The sequence below is a fragment of the Barbus barbus genome, assembly GCF_936440315.1.
Source record: "Barbus barbus genome assembly, chromosome: 3".
NCBI lineage: Eukaryota > Metazoa > Chordata > Actinopteri > Cypriniformes > Cyprinidae > Barbus > Barbus barbus.
Genome location: NC_136731.1, coordinates 43,922,593 through 43,934,793, shown reverse-complemented (window position 1 = coordinate 43,934,793; position 12,201 = coordinate 43,922,593). Strand labels below are relative to the sequence as shown.

The 12,201-nt window shown below is 36.6% G+C and overlaps 1 protein-coding gene across 2 annotated transcripts; it reads right to left on the bottom strand.

Moving 5' to 3' along the window:
- Positions 1-1,227: 1,227 nt before the first annotated feature.
- LOC306852665 (uncharacterized protein) lies at positions 1,228-9,496 on the bottom strand. 2 transcript variants are annotated; one of them, XM_079389679.1, is made up of 3 exons: positions 9,431-9,496; positions 8,959-9,349; positions 1,229-2,899 (listed from the first exon to the last, which is right to left on the bottom strand). In XM_079389679.1, exons 2-3 carry the CDS (start codon positions 9,275-9,277, stop codon positions 1,842-1,844), a joined length of 1,377 nt encoding a protein of 458 aa, XP_079245805.1. In that variant the 5' UTR covers positions 9,278-9,349; positions 9,431-9,496; the 3' UTR covers positions 1,229-1,841. The 2 variants fall into 2 exon arrangements, with proteins under 2 accessions (XP_079245804.1, XP_079245805.1); XM_079389678.1 differs by having other exon boundaries at positions 1,228-2,899; positions 8,959-9,496.
- Between the last annotated feature and the right edge of the window lie 2,705 nt (positions 9,497-12,201).

Genomic DNA, 12,201 nt, shown 5'->3' with positions numbered 1-12,201 from the left:
GGCTACCTATTCAGTTCCGTATCATTTACAAAATATTATTACTTGCCTATAAGGCCCTAAATGGTTTAGCTCCTGCGTACCTAACTTGTCTTCTACCACGCTACAATCCAACCCGCTCTCTAAGGTCGCAAAACTCTGGACTTTTGGTAGTACCTAGGATAGCAAAGTCCACTAAAGGAGGTAGAGCTTTTTCACAGTTGGCTCCCAAACTCTGGAATAGCCTTCCTGATAACGTTCGGGGTTCAGACACACTCTCTATGTTTAAATCTAGATTAAAGACACATCTCTTTAGCCAAGCATTCACATAATGCATTTTATAATCTTGTACTGTAGTATATCTGATCAAATGTACATTATTATTATTATTCTTTAGCTTGGGTTGAACAAATCATTTTTGCTTAGATGGAACAGCAGCTACGCTAATTATGTCTCTATTTGTCTCTGTTTCTGCCACGGGATTAACATCCCGTGGTAATTAGGAATGACAGAAGCTTCAGTCTGGATCCAACCCCTAAATGATCTGAGATGACCGAACACCTGAGAAAAGATAATGCCAACCCCTCAGAGGACCTAAGAGGATGCCAACGCTCAGACAACATACAGAATTACCAAATGACCACTGGAACTAGTTGAGACCTTACAATCTGACTTTGCTGCAGTTAAATTGAACTGCTGGTTTGTTGGCCAGAGGATTTTGATTTTGATATTGTGCAGTTGCTTTGACACAATTTACATTGTTAAAAGCGCTATATAAATAAAGGTGACTTGACTTGACCTTTGCTCTGTTGCAGTAGTCCCTCAGGGAAACATCATAAATACAGGAGTATTGTTGCCATAGCTCTAACATTCACTCCATTGTAGACACTGGACACGCCTACATCCTGCGCTCATGTCACTGGCTCTCCATTGAAAAGAATGAGATCATGTTGCTTTGTCGCTGTGTGCCGCTTGTAGTGTGAACGAGATGTTACCTTGCTACTACTACCTTTCTATAACTTTGCTGTGTTTGATTCATTTTTCAGCATGTTTTTTTTTTTTGCACAATTAAATAGAATTAAAATTGCCGGCAAATAAACGATTCTCAACAGATTACGTGTTGTTTATGGGACAAAATTAACCGCACCCTTGGTGCAACCTATTTGGGCCCCACATGAATGTGTTCATCAGTTAATTGCAATGGTAAGTAAAAGTCAATATTATAGAACACAGAGAAATAATGTGCACATTTGATTTCATACTGTACATTTATTTGTGTGGTAGTGTGTTACATGTAAACAGAAAAAGTCATATTTGCATGTCTACTTTTACACATTTCTTTCATGAAGACATATAGTGAACATAAAATTGCCACAAAATGACAAATCAGAGAGAAAGGGGGAAAAATACTATTGCTACAAGTTTCCATCTTCTTGGTGGACCTGGTAGATATTTGAGTATACAAGTACGTTTGACAGATTTTGGATCATTTTGTATGTGAACACTCGCATGATGAAAACAAACAAATTAATAGCTTAACATATTTCAGTTTATTAGTTTTGAGAGAAAAAAAGTTCACATCCTAAAAACTGGGCCAAAGGGACTGAGAAATTAAAAAAAGTCAGCAATGTTCTGAATTTGTTTTTAATTTCTTTAAAATGTCTGTTTTGTTTTTCTTTTTAAATAACAAAAAGAGGAATCTGGTATTTTAAGAACACTTAAAATACCAGATGGATCAGTAGTGGAAAGCCTTAACAATATCCACCCCTACACGCAAAAAAAATCACTTTTACATGTTTTTTTGAACATAAATGTGTTGGCAGCGTGAACCTTTCTGTGTAAAAGTCTTTCCACACTGAGAGCAGCTAAGGCTTTATCCCAGTATGAATTAAAATGTGTTTCATAAGGTTTGCGTTACGTGTGAAAGTGTTTCCACACTGAAAGCAGCTGAAAGGCTTTTCTGAAGAGTGAGTTACCAAATGATTCTCAAGGTGTACTTTCTGGGTAAAACTCTTTCCACACTCAGAGCAGGTAAAAGGCTTTATTCCAGCATGAATTAACATGTGATTCTTAAGGTTTTTGTTACACGTGAAAGTGTTTCCGCACTGAGAGCAGCTGAAAGGCTTTTCCCCAGTATGGATTCTCATGTGTTTTGTAAAGCTTCCCTTCTGTTTGAAAGTGTTTCCACACTGAGAGCAGCTGAAAGGTTTTATTTCAGTATGAATTAACATGTGATTCCTTAGGTTTCCTTTACATATGAAACTCTTTCCACACTGAGAACAGATGAAAGGCTTTAATCCGGTATGAATTAACATGTGCTTCTTAAGGCTTGCTTTGCGTGTGAAAGCATGTCCACACTGAGAGCAGATAAAAGGCTTTTCTGTAGAGTGAGTTACCAAATGATTCTCAAGATGCACTTTCTGGGTAAAACTCTTTCCACACAGAGAACAGCTGAAACGCTTTACTCCAGCATGAATTAGCATGTGCTTCTCAAGGCTTGCTTTACGTGTGAAAGACTTCCCACACTGAGAGCAGCTGAAAGGCTTTTCTGAAGAGTGAGTTACCAAATGATCCCTAAGTTGTCCTTTCTGGGTAAAACTCTTTCCACACTGAGAGCAGGTAAAAGGCTTTATTCCAGCATGAATCAACATGTGCTTCTTAAGGCTTTGGCTGCACGTGAAAGTGTTTCCACACTGAGAGCAGCTGAAAGACTTTTCCTCAGTGTGAATTCTCATGTGTTTCTTAAGGCTTCCTTTCTGTTTGAAAGTGTTTCCACACTGAGAGCAGGTGAAATGCCTTTTGTCGTCTGTTATTTGAATGCTGCAACTCCATTTTTCTCCATTGACATCATGATCTTTCTGATCCTGATGTTTCTCCTCCACCTCATCCAGATCTTGTCTTTCCTCTTTCACTTTCATCAGGCCTAAAATAAAATCATTAAAAAGATGAAAATCAATGGGAACATTTGGAAAACAAAAGGATAAAATATTTGTGTACAGTTTTTTTTTTCTGACTGGCTGTTGTTGGTCTTCTCATATAATATTGCGTTCATTATCCAAGATGAATCGCATTTGATTATGAACACAATATCTCGTAGCTTGTCAGTGAACTACAGCTCTGTGTCTTAACTGCCGCTCCATTTGAAAACAGGTGATGGAGATTCACCGCCAATCAAGGAGCCGGCTTTACTGACGAGATGCGCATGAGAATCGCATGAAATTAATTGAACAGCCCTAGTCTGCGTTAGTAAATACTCATAAGAAACGCTCAAAGATGCTTATCTTGATTATTTTAATCTAAATGAGTCCATACATCCATATCTCTTGATAAATAAGCCATTGTTTTGTTTGCATCCAAACTGCACATACATGGCGGACAGCACTCACGAGCACAGGTATGAGACTCCGCCCACGTTGCACGAATGAAGGTGAATGAAACACCTTGAGCGCAATGAAGCCCATTTAAAAAACAAACAAGCGCGTTACATAAATAGATTTACTATTGTTATAAATATTAAATGTTCTGTATAACGCACTTAATGTTGTTGTTTTTTTTTTTAAATCACAGATATTTTGTTTTTGACAAATTCACAATATTAAACGTGTAGTTAACTTTATGATAATTATTGCTATATTATTGCAACCATCTATGACTGAACCGAGCCATTGCCAGAAGTAGGGCTGTGCGATATGACGATATATATCGGATGGACAAAATAAAAAGTCTATCATTTCATATTATGTTCTATTCTTTATTTTGTTTTGTCACAAAATACATTGTTTACGTTAATACGTTTTCATTATTTGGATGACTGCGATCTTTACACGCCACCACGGGGCGTGAAGGGGAGACAGAACCAGGTGGAGAACGACCAGAACAAAACGAGGAGCTTGTTCCTAAACGAGGGACTACATCTGTAGCATGGAAACACATTTTTAAGCACTGCAGTTTTAAAGCAACTGATTTTAAGCCATTGAAACACAAACAACGGAGCTATATGCATGCGCCGTCTATCATAGATAGATAGATATATTTAGATTATGTCTGTTCAGTAGTCCCTATAACATGACATAATTTTAATTTGTGGTGGTTCAAATTAAATGATAAAAGCAGTTGCAAATGTTGTACAAAATAAATATCACCACTACTCATCTTTGCACCAATAAAACACAAAAAACAGTTTTTCTATCAAATTATTTGTAATATGTAATTATTATATTAATTAACTTTCAAACCCGATTCCAAAAAAGTTGGGACACTGTACAAATTGTGAATAAAAACCAGAATGCAATGATGTGGAAGTTTCAAATTTCAATATTTTATTCAGAATACAACATAGATGACATATCAAATGTTTAAACTGAGAAAATGTATCATTTTAAGGGAAAAATAAGTTTATTTTAAATTTCATCAACACATCTCAAAAAAGTTGGGACAAGGCCATGTTTACCACTGTGTGGCATCCCCTCTTCTTTTTATAACAGTCTGCAAACGTCTGGGGACTGAGGAGACAAGTTGCTCAAGTTTAGGAATAGGAACGTTGTCCCATTCTTGTCTAATACAGGCTTCTAGTTGCTCTACTGTCTTAGGTCTTCTTTGTCGCATCTTCCTCTTTATGATGCGCCAAATGTTTTCTATGTGTGAAAGATCTGGACTGCAGGCTGGCCATTTCAGTACCCGGATCCTCCTACGCAGCCATGATGTTGTAATTGATGCAGTATGTGGTCTGGCATTGTCATGTTGGAAAATGCAAGGTCTTCCCTGAAAGAGACAACGTCTGGATGGGAGCATATGTTGTTCTAGAACTTGGATATACCTTTCAGCATTGATGGTGCCTTTCCAGATGTGTAAGCTGCCCATGCCACACACACTCATGCAACCCCATACCATCAGAGATGCAGGCTTCTGAACTGAGCGCTCATAACAACTTGGGTTGTCCTTGTCCTCTTTAGTCCGGATGACATGGCGTCCCAATTTTCCTAAAAGAACTTCAAATTTTGATTCGTCTGACCACAGAACAGTTTTCCACTTTGCCACAGTCCATTTTAAATAAGCCTTGGCCCAGAGAAAACGCCTGCGCTTCTGGATCATGTTTAGATATGGCTTCTTTTTTGACCTATAGAGTTTTAGCCGGCAAAGGCGAATGGCACGGTGGATTGTGTTCACCGACAATGTTTTCTGGAAGTATTCCTGAGCCCATGTTGTGATTTCCATTACAGTAGCATTCCTGTATGTGATGCAGTGCCGTCTAACTGCCCGAAGATCACGGGCATCCAGTATGGTTTTCCGGCCTTGACCTTTACGCACAGAGATTGTTCCAGATTCTCTGAATCTTTGGATGATATTATGCACTGTAGATGATGATAACTTCAAACTCTTTGCAATTTTGCTCTGAGAAACTCCTTTCTGATATTGCTCCACTATTTTTCGCCGCAGCATTGGGGGAATTGGTGATCCTCTTGCCATCTTGACTTCTGAGAGACACTGCCACTCTGAGAGGCTCTTTTTATACCCAATCATGTTGCCAATTGACCTAATAAGTTGCAAATTGGTCCTCCAGCTGTTCCTTATATGTACATTTAACTTTTCCGGCCTCTTATTGCTACCTGTCCCAACTTTTTTGTAATGTGTAGCTCTCATGAAATCCAAAATGAGCCAATATTTGGCATGACATTTCAAAATGTCTCACTTTCAACATTTGATGTTATCTATATTCTATTGTGAATAAAATATAAGTTTATGAGATTTGTAAATTATTGCATTCCTTTTTTATTCGTAATTTGTACAGTGTCCCAACTTTTTTGGAATCGGGTTTGTACATTGGAAAGGTTTCTGTGACCTCTCGCGAGATCTCGGCAAAAAGTCTCACGATTTTTTTCCAGAACATGATGCATGATTGGATACACTTAGCCTCGAATAGCGCTCCGGAGTGTGGATTTATTGTCCATTAACCCTTTAGGCGCCAGGGTTTTTTGGAAAAAGGCTGGATTTTGACATCAAGATTTCAAAAGCTTGTGGCTTGAAAGGGCTTAAAGATAGAGATCTACTGTAAATTACAAAAATGTTGGGCATGACTGAAAGTTTATGTGGGGTGTAAATATACTAATCTAATTGGCATATTATGACGTTATCAGGGGCGGCCCTCTTGAATTTCATAATATTCTGAAAATAGTAGATATTGAATTGATGTTCGATTTTTTTTTTTCTTTTTATCCTCATTCCAAATGATCAGAAAAGAGGAAACCAACAATAAAACAGGAAAAAGTACTAAATTATTACTATACTATATAGTAGTAAAACGCATGTGAACAGTAGCCTACTTTTTGATCAGTTCATCAGTAATATTCAGGAAATAATAGATATTGAATGGATGTTTGAACTTATTTGCATGTTTGTTTGTTTGTCTTTATCCTCATTCCAAATGATCAGGAAAAGAGGAAATCAACAGTAAAACAGGAGAAAGATATGGCTGCTGTTTTGCGCACTTACTTCCTGTTGCGCGCACGTGCTCTCAAGTGGCCAAGACCGCAAGTGTGGGTATTTGGACAAAGCCATAAATACTATCTATCTATCTATCTATCTATCTATCTATCTATCTATCTATCTGTGATAGATATAATTAACACGTGTATTATGGATAGATTCTATACATATGTAAATATATAAATATATCATTATAGAAAAATATATTTTTAAAAATAATGATATATACTGTATATATGTACATAGAATCTATACATAATAGATGTATTAATTATTTCTATCATAGATAGATATAATTAACACAGTGAAGAATAATTAATTTACGCAATGTATGTAGCGTTTCTTATTTATTGTATTCTTTTATCCTATTGCTTGCAATTAGTTTCTTATCCTTATTTCATTACTGCCTGTTTATCTTCAGTGAGCTTGAGTTTGTTTTTTGTCTCTTTTTAGGCTTGTATTAGTAGTATTGACATTGGTGACAAGGATTATGAAAATTCTGTGGTATCAAAGATTTTAAAATCATAAAAACCTTTTTAAAAGAAAATAAAAATACTATATTGTGATATACACTCACCGGACACTATATTAGGTACACTGTTCAATTGCTTGGTAACACAAATTGCTAATCAGCCAATCACATGGCAGCAACCTAATGCATTTAGGCATCTAGATGTGGTGAAAACAACTTGAAGTTCAAACCGAGCATCAGAAAGGGGAAGAAAGGGGATTTAAGTGACTTTGAACGTGGAATGGTTGTTGATGCCAGACGGGCTGGTCTGAGTATTTAAAAAAACTGCTGATCTACTGGGATTTTCACGCACAACCATCTCTAGAGTTTACAGAGAATGGTCTGAAAAAGAGAAAATATCCAGTGAGCAGCAGTTGTGTGGCCGAAAATGCCTTGATGTCAGAGGTCAGAGGAGAATGGGCAGACTGGTGATAGATGATAGAAAGGAAACAGTAACTCAAATAACCACTTGTTACAACCAAAGTATGCAGAATACCATCTCTGAACGCACAACACGTCGAACCCTGAAGCAGATGGGCTACAGCAGCAGAAGACCACACCGGGTGCCGCTCCTGTCAGCTAACAACAGGAAATGGAGGCTACAATTCGCACAGGCTCACCAAAATTGGACAATAGAAGATTGTAAAAACGTTGCCTGGTCTGATGAGTCTCGATTTCTGCTGCGACATTCAGATGGTAGGGTCAGAATTTGAACCATTGATGATAATGAGTTTTAAGTGTCCAGATAAACTGGTGCAGTGTGATTGACAGCTTGTTTTTTGATCGCCGAATTTACAAGCTTTTGGCTTCTCTCCTGAGGCCACAAGAGGACGCATCGAGCAAAATATTACTAATCCACGGTTCTTCAAAACATAATATAACAGGACTAGCTTTGAAAAATTACAATATTTAAAAGAATGTTTAACCTTCTATAATCTAATTGTTTGACAAACAATTAGAAACAAAACAGCATCATGTATACATAGTTTAATACAAAGCACAGAAAACCAATCACAAAGAGAAACGTTACCTTTTTCATTTAAAAACATGAGATGCAGTGAGTGGGGAGAGACCCGTCCTGCCATAAAGTTTTGAGACATGTTTTTTTTTTCAAAGTTGACCCTCTAGAAAATGCGCAAAATATGCGTTCTGTGTGAAGGGCTTGGTTCCAGTTTTGACGTAAACAACATCATCTCCGCATTGATGTTCTCTTTTTCTGCAGTAATTTGAATGAACAACATATGCAATGGGTTCAACTGGATAGGCTAAAAAAAAAAGCATTACAATGCAATGACACCTACCTACATCTTCATCGCATCTCGTGCGCCACTGATAACTCTGCCTGATGCACACCTAAAATTTGAATGCAATGTTTTGCATTCGAATGTGGATTTTTATTTTAAATTTGACGAATATTTTAAATTCACATTTTTTTTGACAGCCCTAACACACACACACACAAAACAACAACAAAACACTGAACAATTTTGAGACAAATAAAATCTGACTATATAATAACACATCAGAAGTCACTGATCACAGATCAGACATTAAAATAAACGAGTTTACTTCCATGTTGTGACAATGCTGTCAGGATTATATCTTACAGTAAAGGTCTGTTTGCAAACCTGCTGCAAACCTGTTACTGATTTACAGTGAAATGAACCAAACAAACAAATATTGTTCTACTGACTCATTCACATGATTTAAATATAACCACAGTCCTATAGCGACTTTACTTCAAATGTGGCTTCTAATGATGTTAAAACATGCTCTGAGTTCAACACAGTTTTATGATTCTGAGAAGCAAAAATAAAGTATAGCCTAATAATTAATTCTCCTCAGTGTCGGTTCAGTCACATTTCCATAAGAACATTGAAACATGGATTTAAAACATTTTAATGACAGTTAAGATCTTATTTTTACATAAAGGATCTGTGGATGTACCACAAACTGTCATTAAAGATGAATAAAGAATAATCACAAACCTCCTTGTTCCTCGTGTTTTATTCTCCAGGTTTCTGGTTCCTCGTGTTTTATTCTCCAGGTTTCTGGTTCCTCGTGTTTTATTCTCCAGGTTTCTGGTTCCTCGTGTTTTATTCTCCAGGTTTCTGGTTCCTCGTGTTTTATTCTCCAGGTTTCTGGTTCCTCGTGTTTTATTCTCCTGGTTTCTGGTTCCTCGTGTTTTATTCTCCAGGTTTCTGGTTCCTCGTGTTTTATTCTCCAGGTTTCTGGTTCCTCGTGTTTTATTCTCCATGTTTCTGGTTCACTGGTGTTCTCCTCACTCTCTTCTTTAACAAACACCATCTTCACAGCAGATCTCAGTTCAGATGATACTCCTCCAGATATTCCTGCTTGCTTCAATACTTAGTCAAGACTCTGAGGATGAGAATATTACAGGTATTTACTGAACTTTTTCAAAAACTGTATTTTTATATTTACAGAAACAACATTTCTAACAGTTTGTATTAAAGCACCATCACGACAAAACAACAGAGAGCATGGTGAAACTAATCTTCTTCTTCTGAGGTTTAATGGTGTTTGTCAAACAAACCTCTGTGTTTTAGCGCCCCCCGCTGGACTGGAGTGAAGCAGAGAGAATTTTAAATAAGGGACCTTATTTATTTGGGTTACGATACAAGGCGATATCCATCTTATTCATTTTATTAATAAAATTTATATATATATATATATATATATATATATATATATATATATATGTGTGAATATGCCATTATAGCTACTATTTTATGGCTGATGTGTTTAATAAACCATAAACTGTAATCGTATTAAGGTAGCTATAAGGGGAAATCCATATTTATTTGTGTGTTAAACGTAGGTAAAACATAATAAGAGCTCAAAGTTGAATATAGGTAAATTTGTCATTATACTATTTTATTGTAAAGCCTATGTTTGTTTTTTTCTTTCCCTCCATTAATAATAATAAACCATAAGCATTCGTTTAAAGTAAGGGGAAAATCAGTTACATCGTGTTTTATTACGCAGCGCCTGAAACCAGTCCCCAGCTATATTACCTATAGGGTACTACTTTCAGGTGCTGCGTAATATCACTGCACCTGCTGCACCCAAGGTACTGCAGCAAAGTTCCTTGATTATTACTCAGGAATGAGAGTATAGTTCCTTAGAAAATCACAACTTTTCATTTTCCATCAGTGTTAGTACACAATGTAACTACAGAAGAGTCAAGCTTTAAATAGGAAAATGATCAAAACTCGTTTGTCATTTTTGAGCGCGATGCTAACGGTCCAATTAGATTCAATGATCTATTGATTTTCGTTGAATTTTAGCTACACTAAAAGTGCTACCGTCAGACCCGGAGATCGGCTGAATGGATCTGAAAACGATATAACTCAACTGTTTAACTCTTGGGGACTTGGAAAATGAGCCTATTTTCAATAATAGTGGAGTGCTCCTTTAAGTGCCAATATTGTGCAAATGTTTCCCAGAAAACTGGAAAGAGATACATGGGATGAAACTCTGATGAGAGTGATATGGATGATACTGATGAGTAAAGATGTGCTGTGTCATGTTTTAGACTGATTTTTGATTGAAATTTAATGAATCTATTGTAGAGTTGTCCATTTTTGGCATTATTGAAAATTAAAGGGGGCGGGGTAGCATTTTGAGTAATTTCAGCCAACTTGGACCAAATTGGGCCTTCTTATTTTATCTTTCTAACAGTGCCTACTGTAAATTGTCATGTATAAAACATCACAGTTTTGTTAAATTTACAATGTGTATCATTAATTATTCTTGGTGACATTCTGTGAAGTGTTTATTTTTTTTTTCATGGTCTGCATTTGGGTAGTTGACAAATAAAAATTGGACTGTGTGGTATGGTGTGACAGCAAAAATTAAGAAAAAAAAAACTTACCATGCAAATAACATGAGAAAAAAAATGTATCTTCATTCTTATAGTTACAAATAGCATGAGAGAGGTTTATCTTCAATGTTAGTGTTTTTTCCGTCACACCATAGGACACATATATCAACTACCCATTTACACTTGAGTATACTGCACCAATACTGGTCTCAAATTTAGGTACATGTATGAAGGGCAGTTTGAGAGATATTTTGCATTGCTAAAATTAATATAAATAAAGTTACAAGCAAAACCAGCTATTTTTTTAAATTCACAATTATATACATTTATGGATTGTGACAAAAAACTGCAGGATATTTTGCAGAGAACTTTTAACCTAAAGTCCAAAAGGGTATTGCAAAAATGCATTGAAAAAGTAGTGCCCAGGAGTGGGAACGAAAATCACTTTGGGGAATTAACAGTTAAGACCAGGTATGATGAACAAAGACCAGGAGACAGATTGCGATTAATGAAATAAATTTACTGAAGAAATAGTTTGCAGTTTCATCCGCAGAAGACAGCTTCAACTCTCACACGGAGTTCGCAGGCCGCTTCCTTTACAATACAAAAATCACTATAATTATACCCTGACAGAGGTTGCTAATTGCGTCAATGCATAAGTCAGCAAAATTCTGATTGGTTCCAAAACCTAGATAAACTTAAACAATTTCCACATATGGACGCAAGCTTGAAGCATATCTTCTGATGACTATTTTGGTGACGAGTGATCAGAGGTCAGGCGCAAAAATGTCTCTCCAAATACATACATCTCATACGCTGGACATCGGCAGCTGAACGTTTGTCCTGGGACTGTCTGAGCTTCTCCCTGTACAGACAGACACTAACACACATACGCAGAGAAACACTTATTTCTTATTTCAAGGTTGCCTCAGCCCTAAACCTTATTGGGCATGGTTACACACACAATGAGAGCAGCTTGTTAGAGAGTAATAGGCAGACTAAATCCATATTCAACTTATACTCTAACATGTATAAATGTAACTTTAATAATTATTCAAGAAATTATATAATTAATATTATTATGAAAGCCATTGTAGATCTGCAACCCACTCCTTCACTTTCTAGCCATTTTTTCCTAGTTCACATAATGGCCTATAAGCAATGTGATGCCATTTTGCTTAGAGAATCAAGTCAGCAGGCCTAGTGACACTGCTGTTTGGTTTTGGTTTAAAAATGAGGAGTGGGTGGATTTTTATCATTGTAGCCAGGGTGGATGTGTTCATACAGACAACACACATTTACATCCAAACACCATGTAAAAGTGTATTCTGCATAATAGGTGCCCTTAAAAAAAGATTAAAAACAAAGAGTTTTGGAAGCAAATAGC